The sequence below is a fragment of the Rattus norvegicus genome, chromosome 11 (assembly GCF_021556685.1).
Source record: "Rattus norvegicus strain SHRSP/BbbUtx chromosome 11, alternate assembly SHRSP_T2T, whole genome shotgun sequence".
NCBI classification, from domain to species: Eukaryota; Metazoa; Chordata; class Mammalia; order Rodentia; family Muridae; genus Rattus; species Rattus norvegicus.
This window is the reverse complement of record NC_141544.1, coordinates 81,248,450-81,267,154: the sequence shown is the minus strand read 5'-3', so window position 1 is coordinate 81,267,154 and position 18,705 is coordinate 81,248,450. Positions and strand designations below refer to the sequence as shown.

The window sequence follows — 18,705 nt, the reverse complement described above, 5'->3', positions numbered from 1 at the left end:
AAAGAAGTACCCAGGTCACTTTAGATTTGTGTAGTTTTAGTGCTGTTTTGACTACCATAGGCGGTTTCTTAATTCTATCAGAAGATAGTTTAAATCAGTAATTAAATGCAGTCTGTAGATTTTTCCTATAGGATACTAGTATGTCTACATTTTCATTTCCTTAAATTTTGTCTGACCACCTCACTTGTTCTCTGACTCACACATTTTGCTTACCATGTGAGACTAGATACTTAGGAAACGCATGCTTGGCTTTTCCAACATTGGTAGGCTAAAGGGTGAGACCTTTGTCATGCTTCCGGAGCATGAGACGTGGTCCCCAGTCTGAAGTAAGTAGGAGTCATTGTGGAATGGCCTCTGTTAGTGATGCAGGCTCACAGTCCTTAGCAGTGGGGTTTGGAAATGAAGCTGTGGCCTGCAGATTGAGAAGCTCCGTAGTGTAGAAGCGGAGCTCTCCAGACCTTCCTGCGGGCCAGCTAGCACAGGTTATCTCAGATTTAAAGGGATTTCTCTGGTGTTAATCATGTGAGTAGGGTAGACAAACATAACAAAAAATTTTAAAATACAAGTTGAATGTTCCTAAAATGAAAATCTGAAATATTCTCAAGTACTAAATGTTTCAGATTTAAAACATTTTAGTGGTATCATTCAATTTTAGGGTTGGAAGTATTTTGTATTTCTCATTTTATATTAGGGATGCTCAGCTGGCAAAGTCGGAAGACAATGTGAAGTCCCAAGCGTTTTAGATAAGAAATGCTGGATCCGTATCTAATATAAGATCATAAATGATAGCCAGGTACACTGGCACGCATCTTTGATCCCAACACGGGAGACAGAGGCAGGAGGAGTTTGAGGGCAGCCTGGTCTTCATAATGAAATCCAAGGCAGCCAGAGCTACATTGTGAGAAACTATTTTGAACAAAACTTAAAAAAAAAAAAAAAAAAGATGCACCCAACAAGAAAAATAAGTTCAGTAGCTTAAACACACCTCAGGCTAGGTTGGTGGGATACCTCAAAATCCCTCGGCTGGCGGAGGATCAGAAGTTGAAGGTCATCCTGAGCTATGTAATTTGGAGATAGCCTTGCCTACTTGAAACACATCCTCAAAGCAGCAAACCAACAAACAAAAACTAAGTAATTCCTGGAGCTTCATGCGTTGGCATCTGGGAACTTGGAATTCAGCACAAAGTAAGCAGGAAGTGTAAAGCAGTGTCTGGAGCTGTCGTGAACTGACTCTCGCTAGTTGAGTGTGTTACTGGCAGACCCCAGTTCCTTGGTTGTTAATTTAGTGCTTGGTGCTGCTTAAAGGAACTTTGTGATTTTAGTTCAGGGATGGTTTGGAAATAATTTGAAACTTTTAAAAAGACTCGTATTTGGGGGTTGGGGATTTAGCTCAGTGGTAGAGTGCTTGCCTAGCAAGCACAAGGCCCTGGGTTCGGTCCCCAGCTCCGGAAAAAAAAAGAAAAAAGAAAAAAAAAAGAAAAAAAAAGAAGAAAAAAAAAAAAGACTCGTATTTGGAAGAGTTTTCTAAGGGATATTTTAAGATATATTACAAGTGAATAAGTACAACACAAGACTAAAATCAAGTAACTTACGTGCGTATTTATCATGATACTTAGTCACTGATTTACCATTAGTCACTTATCTGTTAGTCCATGAAAGCACCTGATGGTTATGACAGAACGTGCTGTTTGCACAGCCCTTTAAATTGTGTGGTCACATAGCTTTTCAAGTATTTGTGTAATGTTTTGTTTTTGCACAGCCTTGTGGTTAAAAACTTGAGGCTTCTATAAAGTATTTGAAAGGTGATACTTAATATAAAACACTGAATTAAGGGCTGGAGAGATGGCTCAGCGGTTAAGAGCACCCGATTACTCTTCCAGAGGTCCTGAGTTCAATTCCCAGCAACCACATGGTGGCTTACAACCATCTGTAAAGAGATCCGATGCCCTCTTCTGGTGTATCTGAAGGCAGCTACAGTGTACTTATATATAATAAATAAATAAATCTTTAAAAAAAAAACAAAACACTGAATTAATAATTCAAAAAGCCACATGTTGAAAGAAGTAGGAGATATTCCATAGCCTCATTTATTTTGTTTTAATTCTATTTTATTATGGATACTTCTTGTTTCAAGTCTTCCATGAAGGAAATGGGGTCTTCTTGCAAAGCCTCACAACATAAATATACACACATGCATTCATGTATAACACTGTGTACATACATAGATAGGCATATACATACAAGGTCACATTTAATTTCTGTAAAGGTCATATATCATATAAGCTATGATTAGGAAACATTGCATTCTGCAGTGTTCAATGGACATAACATGGCTTACTATTACTTTTAGAAATACAGTGTTCCTCCCAAGCCCCACTTCGTGTTTTGAGTATTCGAGTAAATACTTATGGTATGTAATTCAGTGGAAGCAGAGCAAAGGGTTTGTTCCTAGAGTAATGAGTACATAAACGTGTTCAGTGCAGAGACATGCAGTTAACTTTGTTATGAGAATACTTGCTGCTGTGTGTGCCCCAGTCTTAGATGACTAGAGGCTGATTGAGAAGCATCTGGAACCCTTCCTTTTACTTGGAGCATCAGAGACAAGGCCTTGGCTTCTGCTAGTCTCTGAGATTCCACGTTCTGGGTGCCTGCAGAATTTGAGTATTCCTCTAAGTGCTATGCCAGCCAGGGTGACTGACATGTTTTTAAGGAGTGTGTAGTAATGTGGTAAATTACTTAAATAAAAATAATTTGAAAAGTGATAAGTAGTATAAAAGAAAATGACTATGATCACTGTTAATGAGATAGTAGGTTCATTTTTCTAGAATTACTTTAAGGTGAGTGTTAGCCAGTCAATGTGGCTAGCAACACAAAACACATTTCTTTCTCAAGAAAGGAATAAGGAAGTATCCTAAGGTTAACAAGTGTGGGCTGGAAACATGAAGGTAGGTTGCCTAGATTGATGTGTAGTGCTGTGGAGGGTGCATGAATTTTATAGTCACAGAACAGACAGTCATACATTAGTGTCTTTTGTAAAATACTGGTGGGGACAGCAAGTGGACAGGTTACAGCAAAGCCAGGAAAGTGCTGCTGTAGGCTTCAGATGCTTTTGGATGACATTCTTAGCCTTTGGGTTGGTGGAAGCTAGTGGTCTGTTAGTGTGCTGGAGAGTGGTTAAGAACACTGACTACTCTTCCAGAGGTCCTGAGTTCAAATCCCAGCAACCACATGATGGCTCACAACCGTCTGTAATGAGACCTGATGCCCTCTTGGTGTGTCTGAAGACAGCTATATAAAATAAATGAATAAATAAATCTTTAAAAAAGGAAAAAAGAATATATTCTAGCTGGTCAGTGGTGGTGCACACCTTTAACCCCAGCACTTGGGAAGATGAGACAGGCAGAGGTCTGTGAGTTTGAGACCAGCCTGGACTTCAGAGTGAGTGCCAGGACAACCAGAGAAAACCTTGTCTCAGGGGGAAAAAAGTGAAAAAATTGTAGGATCAAAAGTGAGATTTGAAGCTGGACATGGTGGAGCATACCTTTAATTCCAGGAGTCAGAGGCAGGCAGGTCTCTCAGTTCAAGGACAGCCTGGGCTATATAGAGAAACCCTGCCTCAAAATAAACAAACAGATGTGAGATTTGGGGTGACTGGAGACATGTCCCCGTGGTTAATAGTGAGTACTGTCTGTTCTCCCAGAGGACCCGAGCTCAGGTGTCAGTACCCAGTGGTAGCTTACAAGCATCCTTCTGTAACCAGTCCCAGGAGACCCAGTGCCTCCGCAAGCACCAGGCATGAACACGGTACACAGACATGCCAGGCTTACATGTAGGCAAAACCCCCTACATGAATAAATAAGCTTATTTATTATTTTAAAGCAAGATTGGAAAGGTTAAAGAGGTAGCTTAGCTATGAAGATCACTTGCTATTTTTGCAGAGGACCGGGTTCTTTTCCTGGCCCCCATGTGGTTGCTCACAAACCGTCTGTACCTCCAGTTCCAGGCATCTTTTGGCCTCTGGGCACCAGGTACACTTTTGATACACATACATACTTGCAGGCAAAACACTCATACACATAAAACAAAAGGAATAAATTTTTACATATTTTCAGTATCCTAGCTGGGCAGATCCTTGGGCTCTGATGTTGCAGAGGCCAAGGCTGGGGGGAACACATTTATCACATTGCTTCTGTTTCCTAGAGGACGGGGGAGTCCTGGTGGCTTCAGTTTACTCTGGTTTATTAATTGAGAGCATTTGTAATTGTGAGTTGGAAATTAGAATAATGTAAAGTCTTCATGAGGGTAGAGATTTTAAAAAAAAATAATTGAACTACCTTTTTTCAATGAGCACTGTGCTTAGGCAAAAATAAATTATTTTGCTTCCTTCCTTCCTTCCTTCCTTCCTTCCTTCCTTCCTTCCTTCCTTCCTGTTTTTGGAGACAGGGTTTCACTGTCTCTGTTCTGGAACTCACTATCTAGACAAGGCTGGCTTCAAACAAACAGAGGTCTCCCTGCCTCTGCCTTCCAAGTGCTAGAACTAAAGGTATGCGCACCACCCCTGGCTCAGGTGTTTGTAAAAGTTTAGGATTTAAATATGATAATCATATATTTCATGAAATGAGACCCTTGTTTAGTGTTTATCTCTCTGTCTTCTGAGAGAACAGTTATCTAGAAATAAGACGCTGTCTGCTAGGCCAGGCGCACGGTCTCACACCTGCAATGCTAGTGCTAGGAAGCTAGCGCTCAGAGGTCAGGAGTGCAGGCTCTGGGCTCCATGAGTGGAACCCTGTCTCAAAAGCCACAACAGAACAGAAAGAAAGGGATGGCGTCAACGCAATGCCATCCAGCCTGCTTGTCTAGCAGAGCATTACTTATTATAGGTAGCTTCTTTTTTTCTGAGAGGTTGATTAGGATAAGAAAAAGGAAGGCCGTTGGTTTAGAGTCCACCTGAGGATTAGGTTCGGAGAGCACAGGATCTTCATGAGGCAGCATGTGCACGGCTGACCCAGGCGGATCACTGCTTCTCTTGCAAGGCTGTAGGGAGAAGTCAGACTCGTCCTGTGACTCACACCATATGCAGAGCTGACGGCATCACTGGTACATTGGTGTTCACAGGTGTCCTTCAGAATCACTGAAGGCTGGCACTCATGGAAGAATAGTCATTCTAATTCATAACCATGCTTGTGTAGTTTTCTCAAAAAGAATTACTAAGTATTCTTCAGTATGTTTAATGTGCTTACAGCATGTGATATAAAAAAGGTACTTGAACACTTTAATTTTGAAGGAAAAGTAAAAATGTTTGAACTTCATACCCTGAAATATAATTGTATTAAGTCAACAAATTATTTTTTCCAGGCAGACTCCAGGTTAAAAGCGCTTAATGCAACATTCAGAGTGAAAAACCCAGACAAGTAAGACTTTGTTTTAATAACAGTTTGCAATGTTGTTTTGAATGGTGCTTATCAATCTATTTAATTTTTCATTTCTGAATGTATGCACTTAATTTGCTAAACTTTAAATAATAATTCACTTTTAGTAAAACCTTTTTAAAGTCTAAAACTGATTTTGAAATTTTATAATTTGGGTAAGATTGTGTCTGAAGTTTTAGAAAATAAGACCATTGCTTTTTCTCCTAGAAAGATTCATTACATGCTGAAGATATCAGAAAAATGAGAGAAGTAATTTCCTGTAGTTTTTCTTATGTGACTGCTTATCAAATGTGCAGAGTTTAAGAACATTATGTATTGTCTATATACTAACAATCTAGTTTGTGTGCTAAAAACCTGAGGCAGAATCCAGGAAGGTAAGGGCCCTGTGGTGCCATTGCATGAGTCTTTGACGTCATAACCGTCCATCTGGTGCTGCCCTGGGTGCGGGCATTGGCAGATGTGATGCTCGGGGCAGGATGCACACTAGGGGTTAGAGTTTGCTCACTCTGAGTCTGGTGGGTGGGCCGCTTCTCCACTGCACGCTTCTTTGCAGGCAGCATGCTTTTGTAGAGATGCTTTAACATGTCATGTCTGATTATAATGTACAAATGACAGTATTAACCATGAAACCCAGGGCCTCTTGTGCTAGGCAGACCCTCTGTTACTAAGTTAAATCTGCAGCCCTTCTTGATGTTTAACATAAATTTTTTTCCCCCCTCCAGAGCTGAGAACCGAACCCAGGGCCTTGCGCTTGCTAGGCAAGCGCTCTACCACTGAGCTAAATCCCCAACCCAACATAAATTTTGAATATAAAATATAAGTGAATATTCTAAGTTCTTGAAAATTAGAAAGTGGTAATGATCATCATTGGCCTTTTGTTTCTGTTTCTTCTATTATTATTTTTAATTATGTGTATGCGTGTGAAGTGCATATTTATCTCCATTTTGGTGTTTTGACTGAGGGTCTCATGTGGCCCAGATTCACGGCCCTCTCATCATGCCTTCTGAGTGCTGGACTTGCTAGTATGTGTCACTACACCTCGCATATTCTGTTCTGCTGTTGCTGTTCATTGCATTCTTTTTTAGTCGAGGCTTACAGCAACACTGAGATCAGGTGTAGACACCTCCTCCATCCGTTTCCTCCCAGACTCTCCTTCTCCACCTCTCCCAGCAGTGCACTACACAGACAGAGCTGGTTGCTGGTCTGAGCTCACTGGGGCAACTCTTGCCATGTGTGGTTTGGGATGAGTGTCTACTGCTGCAGGGCCACACAGAGTAGACGTAACTGATGTCCTGAAATCCTCTCTCCCTCCACTCGAGTGACTTTTTACTTTTACTATTACCATAATTTATCCTCTTTAGTACTGACATACCAAATAAAAAGGTAGCCTTTCAAATTGGCCTCTTTCATTGAGCTCCCATTAAGGTTTTTAAAAATGTTACAATGACATGCATGTTTAATAATAGGTGTTTTATAGATCAGAACTAAAGTTACAAGTTATAACTAAAAGAAACAAAGTTTGTGACAATGGTGGATGTATATTCATTAGAGGATCTATTATTTTTATTAATCCTTTAATATTAATGTTTTGTAAACTAGCTCTTTTAAGTCAAATGTTTATCAGTGTAATGAAAAAGACTGTCAATTGAATTTCTTCATATTTTTCTTGGCTATACAAGGTTATTTGAATTACTGGGTTTTATTTATCCATATTGTTTGTAGGTTTTTAGATGGGATTTTAAATGGGATGTGGCCACTAATATTATCATCAGAGTATAAAATAAAATTAATGTGTAGTCATAGCCGTTCAGACTTTCTGTAATACACCAGCTTCCCAATAATGGTATGGAGATTTTTTATGAATTATGAAAGCTTGGCCTTAGCTTAGGCTTATTCTCAACTAGCTGTTACAATCTAATTAACCTGCTTATTCTAATCTGAGTTCTGCCATGTGGCTCTGTAGTTCCCTCTTTTTCTCGGCTTCTGGCAGGCAGATCTTGTGCTACCTCAGATTCTTTCCCAGAGCTCCTAGCTCCCCTGGAATCCTGCCCTTCCTCCTCTGCCTGGCTATAGGCCATTCATCTCTTTACTAAACCAGTCAGAGGATGGTAGGGAAGAGTTTCTATAAAACACTGAGCCAGGCGCTGCTCCCCAGTCTCCAGCCTGCACTCAGACTCTGCCAGCACAGAGATCAGCATTTGAATAATGGAGACAGTCTTTACACCGCGCACAAAAGGATCACCCTAACCTGTAGTTGCAAGGAAATTTACTTGTTTTAAATCCTATTTTAACAGAATCTTAATATGTAAAATCTCTGTACTAAGTCTGATTGGCTCAGCTGATTAATAATAAGTTAAAATAATCACTTCATTACTAAAATGGTATCTATTACAAGAAGGCTTCACTCTTATTTTCCTAAATTCCAGAAAACCAGAATAATTATTTCAGAGAGATGACCAAAATGCTGTTTCTAGTACTTGCTTCATAGAAGCTCATTTTTTCCCAGACCTAACTGTTAAAAGCAGTGAGAAGGGGGATCTGCTGGCATCTTCTGTTTTACATGACTTCAGGGCTCTATAAATGCCCTTTACCTTGCACTGAGAGTATAAATGCAGCTCAGGTTCATTTGTGGCCACTCAAGGCCTCTTTATGTTGTGCTGCAAATAAACTAAATCCATTCAGACAGAATTGAGAGGATAAGCCAGCTAGATTATGAAAATTTCGGTTTTATTTTTAAATCTACTAGTTTGTTTTTGTATAAATAAACAGTTCTGATCTTGTGTCCATCATAACCTTGCCAAGAAGTTTAATTTACTGTGACTTTAGTTGCTAATTTTTCTTGCCTGAAAAAAAAAAAACAAAAATACTGGCTTCAATTAAATCATATCTAATGTCACAGCTCTTCTTTTAAAGGGGAACTACATGGTAACATTTAAAGGACTTGCTTAGGTCCTTTGAGTCTCCACATCTTCTACTTCGCTCTCTTTCCTGTGCTAAGACTGTAGCATAAATGGTGTAGAGTCAAGTTGCCTTTAAGAGGCTCAGGTCTTGGCAGTGCAGCTCAGTGGGGAAAGCACCTGCTATGCAGCCTGACAATTACTTTGATCCCTAGAGCCCATATTAAAAAGCCAGATGTGATGGTGAACGACTGGTGAGATGGGAGGCGGAGTCAGGAGAATCTCCCAGAAGGCCACAGGCCAGCTAGCCTTGGTGGACAGAAAGACCTAACTTCTCCACATGTATGCCATAGCACACACATGCTCACACCCACTTACTCACACAGAAATAGGAAAAATAAAAATCAAAACAGAGCAGAGGCTTGGAGCACTGTATTAAGAGTCCCTAAGGCTGGAAACGCAGAACCTGGAGCGAAAGGCGGCAGCTGACTAACATTTGTGGTTTCTATACTAACACAGACTCACCATACACTGAGCTCCTTTGCGGGTGGTGGGGTCTTCTCTTAGGTGATGGCTGATTGTACAACTGTAAAGGTGTAAGTGCAGTCTGGAGAGTTGGCTCAGTGTGGAAATGTACTGACAGCTCTCGCAGAGGTCTCGAGTTCAGTATCCAGGCACCCACATGGTAGCTCACAACATCTGTAACTCCAGTTCCAGAGGATCCCATACCCTCATATGACCTCTGTGAACACCATGCACACGCATGGTACACACACATACATGGAGGCAAAACACTCACACATAAAATGAATAAAAATTTTTTTGAAGTGGGAAAGGGTCTCACTATGTATCTGGTTCCTAGAACTTACTATATAGACCAGACTGTCCTCGAATCTACCTGCTTTCTGTCTGCTGAGTGCTTGGATTAAAGGTGTGCACTACTATGCCTGACTTTAAGAAGGAAGGAAGGAGTTTTAAGAAGAAAGTATAAGAGAAATCATATGACTTAATACTTTCAGAGTAGTAAGACAGTCAAGACTAAAACCATAAGGAAACAGGAGAGCAATATAAAATAGACAACAGCTGACTTAAACTATGTTTGTGCCTTTGGGCTTCCAGATTGAAGATACATATTCAGAAAAAAGCCTTGAGGGAGGCCATTTCCAAGATGAGTTTTTTAAAATTTTTTTTTTTAAGATTTATTTATTTATTATATATATAAGTACACTGTAGCTGTCTTCAGATACACCAGAAGAGGGCATCGGATCTCTTTACAGATGGTTGTGAGCCACCATGTGGTTGCTGGGAATTGAACTCATGACCTCTGGAAGAGCAGTCGGGTGCTCTTAACCACTGAGCCATCTCTCCAGCCCCCCAAGATGAGTTTTAAATAATGATTTATTTAATGATGCGATTTGCTTGGGGCAGCCGTGTGTCCGGTTGAGACGGTGCAGTGACTGGAGGTTGGAAAATGTAGCAGTAGGGGAGAGAAGGAGCAGTGCAGTGTAATGACTGAGGCAGTGTCTAGGAAGGAATAGGAGGTAAGCAGGGTTGCATGGTGTAGACAGCCTGGCTCACAGACTCCATTGGGATCTCTGTTTACATGATAGCTCTCCGCTACCTCTGATTCAGGGATTGGTCATGGTTGGTGTTGTGAGAGTATGGCACTCAGACCCGATCATGTCTGTGTCCTTAGTCTCTAGCCATACCATGTCACAGGTTCTGAGACAGTCCTTATTTTGATGTGCAGACAGTGCTGGATTTTGACTTTGGCAAAGACTTTAGCTCTCAATTCTGGAAAATCCTTGCCTCCATTTCTCACTGCTGCTGCTGCTGTCCAAGGCTTGCTGGAGTCTTCAACCTCGCCTTGAAGCCTTCCCATGCCCAGTATCTGGTCTCTGAAGACCGTCTCTCTGGGTGTCTGAGTCTTAATGCTGGCTCTGGTGATGTGATTGATCCCACAAAGATGCTGTTTCCTCCCTAACCCTCCTGTCACTTGAAAGGAAACACTACATTCTGTTCCTCAGGTGGTAAAAGAGTGGTGTGCCTTGGACAGTCTGTCATCTGGCATGTTAGGACCTTGGTTCCCTTAACTTGGGTGGACTGCACCATCAACTGCTTACTTCCTGTGAAATTTCTCATAACCCAATGGGACAGTAAGAACTTTGTAGTTAGGCCTGATCTAAAAGGAAAGGCCCTTAGGGAATCAGGCCTAGAAGAATTAACTGTAAAGGATTTCTGACTCCTAGTCCTTAGCATAAGATTTGATCAAGGCTTGTACATAGTAGTATACACCTTTCATCCCAGCACTTGGTCTAGGCCAGCCACGGTTATATAGTATATAGACCTTGTCTGAAAAAACAAAAACAAAACACAAATATATAAGATTTGATGAAGGACTGACGGAGTTTAACAATTTCCCCCAACCTTTACTAACACTGCAATGCAGTTATTAGCCCCTGCAGGAAAATCTGCTAGCTAAGCACTGGCTCTCTATAAAGAAAGCACTTCATAATTATTTAGGAAAATATCTTCTTTATAATTTAATTTAGACATCTAAAAGTAGTTTGACTGGGTACTCTACCCTAATAACTTGTCAGGCGTATGTGCAGATTGCGGTATATGGAGAATTATAAAATGAGAAGTCTCACTCTCTCACTGTCCATTCCCACTTTCTCCCCCAGAGTTTGATTGTCTCAAAAGTGTTAAGATTTTTATCCTATAAATGTAAGCAAAATTATAGAGTCAATTTTCTGCCTCAGCTGGGGTGTAAACATGTCTTTCCAGTGTGGGTTGATCAAGGACAGCCACGCTTTTGGCCCTTTAATGCCCAGATTATTTCTCAGATGAGAAGCACGGCCGTTAGAGGAGTGCCTGGAGCAGAGGCTGTTTGGACCTCAGGCTGGCCAGCAGCTTCTGACTAGATAAGCAGGGACTCTGGGTAGTGTCCTAAGCTGCATTATTGATGTCAAACCTCAGGGCCGGAGAGATGGTTCAACAGTCTGTTATTTACTGTTCCCCAGAGGTCCTGAGTTAGGCTCCCAGCAGCTGTGTCAGGTTAGAATGTGTGAGCCGACTTGTGGTCTGGTCAGGGCAGTTAGAGAATTCCAGGAGAGAGAAGATGCTGCTGATACTGCCCTAAGGGACTGGCAGAGAGGCTGGGGGAGTGCAGGTAGATCTCAGCAGTGCTTAAGAAGCAGAGCATAGGGGCTGGTGTAAGGAGAGGGTGTGGGTGGAGGAGATGAGGACAGAATGCTCTCAGGCTCCACTCTCTAAGGCTGTGGGGAGCAGAGCGTGTATGGGGTGAGGTGGGGAAAGAGAGGTCAAGCTTTGGCTCTGTCAGTAACTGTAAGAGTGCTTGCTGTTCAGGGAGGTTAGGAGAGAGTTCCAAGGTGGAGGTAGGAATGTGGTGACATACTATCATCATAATCATAAACACAGTCATACAAATGATGGAGTGAATGTTTATTGAAAGATTAATGAGAAGATGGCTGAGGATCTAAGACTTGCACTCTTACTATGAGCCTTTCCAGAGTGTGACCTGAGGGTAACCAGCACCTGAAACCTTGGGGTAAGGTGGTTTTAATCAGACCTGAGAGTGGACCTCTGCCTATGGTGCCTCACTCTCTTCTCCCAGTGAGAGACCCCAGTAGTGGCTTTGGCTTGGGCTTTTTAGTGTTGTTGTTTTAAAGATAGTACCTTGATCTGTAATCTACATTGACCTCAAATTCACAGTGAGCCATCTGTCTTAGCTTCCCAAGAGCTAAGGAATTATAAATGTAAGCTACCATGCCAAGGTCTCAATAGTCAGCGTGCATGCGTGCATGCGTATGTGTGTACATGGTATATGTGAATAGATAGATGCAGGTTCCAGAAGAGGACATTAGTCTTTGTCTATTGCTTTTCACCTTACTTTTCTGAGATGGTGTCTCTCCCTGAACCTAAAGCTCACCGTCCAGGTAGCCTAGCTGACCAGTGAGTTCCCAGGATCCACCCATCTCTACCCTACAATTTCTAAAGTTACAGACATGAAGGCCATGCCTGACTTTTATGTGAGTGCCTAGGATTTGAACTCAGGTCTTCTGGCTTTCCTGGACATCTCTCTACCCTACTCTGTCATCTCCCCAGCCCCTCTCAGTAGGCTTTTTAAAACAGACATTTCAGAAATTCTTAGATTAGGGTAAAGAAAGGGAGTAGTACTACAGAAGAAACTTCAAGGGTGACTTGAGAGTACAGTGGGTTAACTGTGGTAAAAAGAAGTTGGGAAGTGGGGTTGGGGGTTTAGCTCAGTGGTAGAGCGCTTGCCTAGCAAACGCAAGAAGAAGAAGAAGAAGAAGTTGGGAAGTAACACGAGGCATACCGTGTAGAGAATAGGATGGAAACTGAAAGCTTTAAATTGCCTGACGGAAGTGAAAGTGAGGTTTTCCCACATGCTGGCTTTGGTTACCTGTGTGGAGAGTGACATCAGAATCTTGGTGTCAGGCTAGAAAGATGGTTCCGTGGCTTAGAAGACTTGTTGATCTTCCAGAGGAATGCAAGTTTGAGTCCCAGATCCCACCTAATGGTTTACACTTGTAGCTCCCTCCAGTTCAAGGCATGCAGTGTCCTCCTCTAACCTCATGGGCACCAGGGTGCAAGTGGTGCACACCAACATTCACAGAGTGAAACAGACACGGCTATTTTAAACAAGCTTGGGGTCTTTGTGGAGAATTGGGAACAAAGGTAACTGAGAACCGTTAAGAATATAGAATGTTAGAGACACTATTCAGGTTGCAGTATGTGTTTTTCAGCACCATAGACTTTTTCCTGTTTTGTTTTGCTTTGTTTAGTTTCAGAATACTTTTCCATACCCACAGGTTTTATCTCTACCTTGGTCTCTTTTTGCATCTTTTCTTGGCTTTCAGTTTGTGTGTGCATTTGATGCTGTTTTATTTTAGAATATTTTTCTATTTGTATTGGTTTATAATGTTCAGGGATTAGAGAGAAGTTCCATTACTCTGAGGAATTGCCATTTTGTGTGGAAACATTAACCGCTCGTTTTCCTGAGCGAGGTTTTGTCCTGTTCCAGGAGATTCACGGAGCTGAGGCAGTACAGCGATGAGCTGCAGTCCGTCATCTCACACCTCCTTCGAGTCAGAGCCGTAAGTGAGCCAGAGTTCTGTGACACCCCAAGGACGGCCTTGTCACTGAGTCAGCATGCTCTAAGTACTGGGTGCATTTATGACGGATGGCCGATTTCACATGAAAATCCAGTGTGTTCAGATCACAACCTGCCTTTTACGAGAAGTGGGGCGGGGGCTTTTCTGTTAGGAACAGTTGGAAGAGTTTGAACCCGTCACTTTCTTCCTGGCGTGTCATGGTGTAACTGACTTGACATCTTATCAAAAGGTCTGTCATTTCAGAGTAGAATGTAAATAATGAAGGAGTTTATATTAGACTCCATAGAATAATTCCTCAGCCTTTGAGGTTTTTTGGGGTTTGTTGTTATTTTTGGTTTTGTTTTTCCTGAAGCCTTGTGGGATAATTCGTGGCTATTAGGACATCTTGTATCTGTGGTCCTTTAAGACAGAGTCTTGCTGTGCAGCCCAGACTTGAATTTAACTATCCCCCTGCCTCATCTTCCTCATTGCATATTCCACAGAATAAATTCCATTGAATAAACGTACTTAAGGTACTAGTCTCCATGACAAAAGGGATAAGGAACCACCAGTGTGCTTGGACATGTTGTTGTAATGCATGTGGGGAAAAATATGTTTCAGTAAGTAGAGTACCTGGGAACTTGTCATCTAATCTTCCCAGAGGAAACCTTAGAACCAGAGACAGGATCAGCTGGTCTGGGGCCATGTCATATGTTGGCCAAGATCCTCCTGAGATGGAATATATTGAATAAAAGAGCCCACCAGCGCGACAGATCACACCATGGTGTGAACTCATGGTGTGAGCATGTGTTAGAGGTCTCAGGAAGCCAGAGCCGGGGAGGGCCCACCTTGCTCAGTCTTTTAACAGTCCATCCTCAACAAGCATTTGCTGGGGTCCCGTGATAATTGAATCTTGTCAGAGATATTGTCCCTGGTAATCTAAAGACTTCTTACTAGGCCTCACCCTTTCCTGAAAACCAAGATTCCAATACACAAAGCCGTAATAGAACTATCAAGCCATAATAGCTTCCTTAAATATACTGTAAAATGCCAAGTAAAGAAAGCCACACTGGAGTGGGTTGTTCTCCCTGTTACCTTACTACTTGGAAGCAAGGACTGAATATTAGAAAGAATTTTGAGTTGATAAGCTGAAATTTCTGGATCTTTCATTACCATAAAATTCCACACATTGAGTATGACTTATGGTGAAGTTCTAATTGTAACTGTGGAACCATGTGACATCTTCTGACTAACTTGGGTTTTAAAACCATGTTCTGAAATTAGGAGAAAGGGCATGACACATGGAGATAACAGCAGGGTGGAAGGTTAAAGGCCCACATGAACATAGGCTTGAAAACCGCTCAGAAAGCTCCCTGGGACTTTCCCTAATGCAGTGTCAACTGTAGAGAAGACAGATCAGTGGACCCCTTTGGCAAACCTCTGTCTCCAGAAATATTTGCTTTATGGTTCGTAACAGTAGCAAAATACGAAGTAGCAGCAAAAATAATTTTATGGTTGGGGAGGTCACCAAAACATGGGGATCTGTGTTAAAGGATTGCAGCATCAGGAAGGGTGTGAACCACTGGCTTAGATGTTTAAGGCGGATGGTGGTGGTGCACACGTTTAATCCCAGCGCTCTGGAAGGCAAAGGCAGGTGGATCTCTGAGTTTGAGGCTAGCCTGGTCTACAGAGTGAGTTGAAAATAGCCAAGGTACACAGAGAAACCCTGTCTTAGGGGGAAAAAAAGAAGAAAGAAAGAAACAAATGAAAGGACAAATAGAAGTATTATCTTTTCTGTTAGGAAAAAGTCTTTTAAAACTGCTGGGTATGAGTTAAATACTTAAGTCAAACAGAACTACTTGGCAAAGCAGGTGGCCTTAGCGCCAAGAAGTTTGAATCTGGTCCTTGCTGTTCACACCAGGCAAATACTGTAATCTTTCAGAATTTGTTTTCTAAAAACAGGAGACTGGTGCTTGCCGTCACAGTGTAGGTGTTCACTCTTCTCACATGGATGTGTGCTTTGTAATAATGAGAGTCCAGGCAGGTCATTTGTTGTAAACTCTAATACCTCCCAGTAGACAGGTCCAGGGTCCAGAGTGAGATTATAAACCTGCCTCAGGAGCACATGCTCTTAGCCACCTACAGACATTCTGGACAAAAGATGGGAGGAAAACTTGACACCTGGTGGGTCACCCTGGTTGGCACACCAGCTGATGGAGATGATGCCCTTATCTGCCACAGACACAACGTAAAGATGTGGAGAACTCTGATGTAGTCTCACAGCTCTACATAACAACTGCCCTCATGGGGCTGGAGAGGTGGCTCAGGCAGTTACTTGTTACCGCTCTGAAGACCCAATAGGTTACCATCACCTAGACAGTGGCTCACAACCATGTGCAACTCTAGTTCCAGGGGATCTAGTGCCCTCTTGAGATGTGCATGCAGTATATACATGCGATGCACAGACATACATGTAGGCAAAACACATATAAAGCAAGTATGAACTCATACTTGTTTAATTGCACATTTCTGTTTCCTCTTTTTTCTTTTTTCTTTTTTTTCAGAGCTGGGGACCGAACCCAGGGCCTTGTGCTTGCTAGGCAAGCGCTCTACCACTGAGCTAAATCCCCAACCCCCACATTTCTGTTTCCTATTGTACTCTTTTGCTTCTTCTCCAGACAGAATCACATTTTAATATAACCTGTCTAATATTCTAAAAATACAAGTTTACTCTGCTAGCGTTTTAAAGATGTGAATGGTAGTTACTGACATCATATGTAGTATTTTATAGTTGTTCATAAATATGGTAATGTCTGGTGTTTGCAGCTCAATCAGAGAGGGTGGCAGGAGAGAATCAGAAGTCTTTTTTTTTCTTTTTTTTTTTTTTTTTTGACACAGGGTCTCCCTATAGGGAGCCTACGGCTCACTCTGTAAACTAGGCTGTCTTTGAACTCACAGATACACTTGCCTCTGTCCCTCTAATGCTGGAATTAGAGGTGTGTGCCACCAGCCCACACCACTTTGAAGTGTGTTAGGAGACTTAGAGGAGAAGGGCTGTGTGTCCACTGTGCACTGTGCAGAGCATGTCACAGGCTCTCCTTTCCTGTCTCTTCTCCTCCTCCAGAAAGGAGCTCCTCTGTACCTTAGCTCCGAGTGTGAGAACACAGGACCCTGGTTTAGTACAGCTATTTGATGTGTTTCTGAAGCCGGTGCTGATGTGCTGGGCTGAGTCCTGCTTCTCCTACTGTCAGAACTGTAAAAGTAGTAATTAGCAACTGATAAAAGAACTGGGAACACCTAGTAAATATTCGGGTACATGCTCATTCTGTGTTAGTGTTTGATGGAGTTTTGGAGAGTATTTGCTGTATTTTCTTGGTTTATTGTACTAAGCATGATGTTTTTCATCTCTTAAAATGCATATGAATTTTTAAAAGGTAATCTATATATGATTTCAACCTAATACCAGTTTGTGTTAAATATTTCAGAGAGTAGCAGATCGACTGTATGGTGTATATAAAGTACATGGGAATTATGGGAGAGTTTTTAGGTAAGTGTCATATAAACAAAAGCATTTAGCTCCAATTAGCTTTTTGACTTAAAAACAGTATTTTAAAGCTTTTATGGGGCTGGGGATTTAGCTCAGTGGTAGAGCGCTTACCTAGGAAGCGCAAGGCCCTGGGTTCGGTCCCCAGCTCCGAAAAAAAAGAACCCAAAAAAAAAAAAAAAAAAAAAAAGCTTTTATACTGTATGAGTCAGGAGAGTGTATATCTAATTGTGTGCGTGTGGTCAGATGTGAGTAGATGCACGTGTTGGGGAGTGTGCACATGTTGAAGTATGTACACGTGTGTAGAAGCCAGAGGTTCACATTGGGTTTCTTGTGATCGCTCTCCACCTTATCACCGAAGGAAGTAAGGTTCTCTTACTTGAATCTAGAGCTCACCAGTTTGGACTAGTCTAGCTACCAGCTTGCTCTGGGAAGCTTCCGTTTCTCCCTCCCAAGCACTGGGATCACAGATGGATTGTCTGTCATATTGAATGAGTGCTAGCTGTCCACACTCTGGCCCTTGGGCTTACATTTCTCTAGACTCCGGCTGGTTTGAGAACCCTGTAGCTTCTGCTGGCCTGGAACTCCTTCTGTTGGAACCCAGGCTTATCTCAGACTTAAAACCATCCACTCATCACTGCCTCTCAAGTGTTGAGATTTACAGCCATGTTTCATTGTGCCTGGCAGAGCAGTGGTCAGTGATGTCCTGAAGCAACAGCTTTCACTTTTCAAATAAATACTTTTATTTTAAAGGCATTGTAAACAAAGTGGGGAGAAAATTCTCTATACTGGGTGAGATTCCTGACTGAGGGGCATAGGGTCTTTTACTTTCTCTGTTGATTTCCTGGGGAGAATCACTGGAAACTACTATGTAATAGAAGTGGATACTTTCTCTTTCTTTTATTTTTATTATTTTATAATATATGAAGACTTTGGCAAGACAAGTGTTTCAGTGTTTCAGTGATTAGAAAGTAAAGGCTGGGGGTTGAGGATTTAGCTCAGTGGTAGAGCGCTTGCCTAGGAAGCGCAAGGCCCTGGGTTCGGTCCCCAGCTCCGAAAAAAAGAACCAAAAAAAAAGAAAGTAAAGGCTAGAGGTATATGTAGCTCAGGGGAGAACAGTTGTCCAGTTGTATGAGGCCCTAGGCTCAGTCCCCAAACTGGGGAAGATAGTATATGTATGTATATGCGACTTTCCCAGTTTGGTTACTTAAATCATCTTTAATGCTTTTTAACTGATCTTATATTAGGGGTGTTCTGCCTGTGTGTATATATGTGTACCCTCGTGCCTCGTGCCCATGGAGACCAAAAGCCCCTCTGGAACTAGAGTTTGTGGGCTGTCCTGTGGGAACTGGGGCCAACCTTAGGTCATTGGGGACATGATCCTACTGGGTAGCCCTGGCTGGTTTGGAACTCATTATGTAGACCAGGCTGGCCTTAAAGTTTTCATGTTGTCAGAAATGACCTTGAACTTCTGAGCCTTCTGCTTCTGCCTTTCGAGTGCTGGGCTTACAGTATGTGCTGCCACACTTAGTTTGGATGGTACTGAGGATAGACTTGGGGTTTGGGACAAGATAGGTAGGCATTCTACCAACTGAGCCAGCTTTGTGTGCCTGTGTTCTCACCTTTAATTATTAAATTTTAAGGGAAAGCCAATGGACTTGAATCACAGGACAGTAAATCCAAATCTGGGTCCTAAC

General features: G+C 42.1%; 1 protein-coding gene across 2 annotated transcripts in view; it reads left to right on the top strand.

Annotated features, from left to right (window-relative positions):
- Positions 1-18,705, top strand: part of Snx4 (sorting nexin 4) — a 57,288-nt gene that overhangs the window by 26,000 nt on the left and 12,583 nt on the right. The window contains 3 exon segments of one of the 2 annotated variants that reach the window (NM_001127550.1): positions 5,356-5,411; positions 13,395-13,467; positions 16,950-17,011. In NM_001127550.1, coding sequence (NP_001121022.1) covers positions 5,356-5,411; positions 13,395-13,467; positions 16,950-17,011 — 191 coding nt within the window. 2 annotated transcript variants of the gene reach the window in all.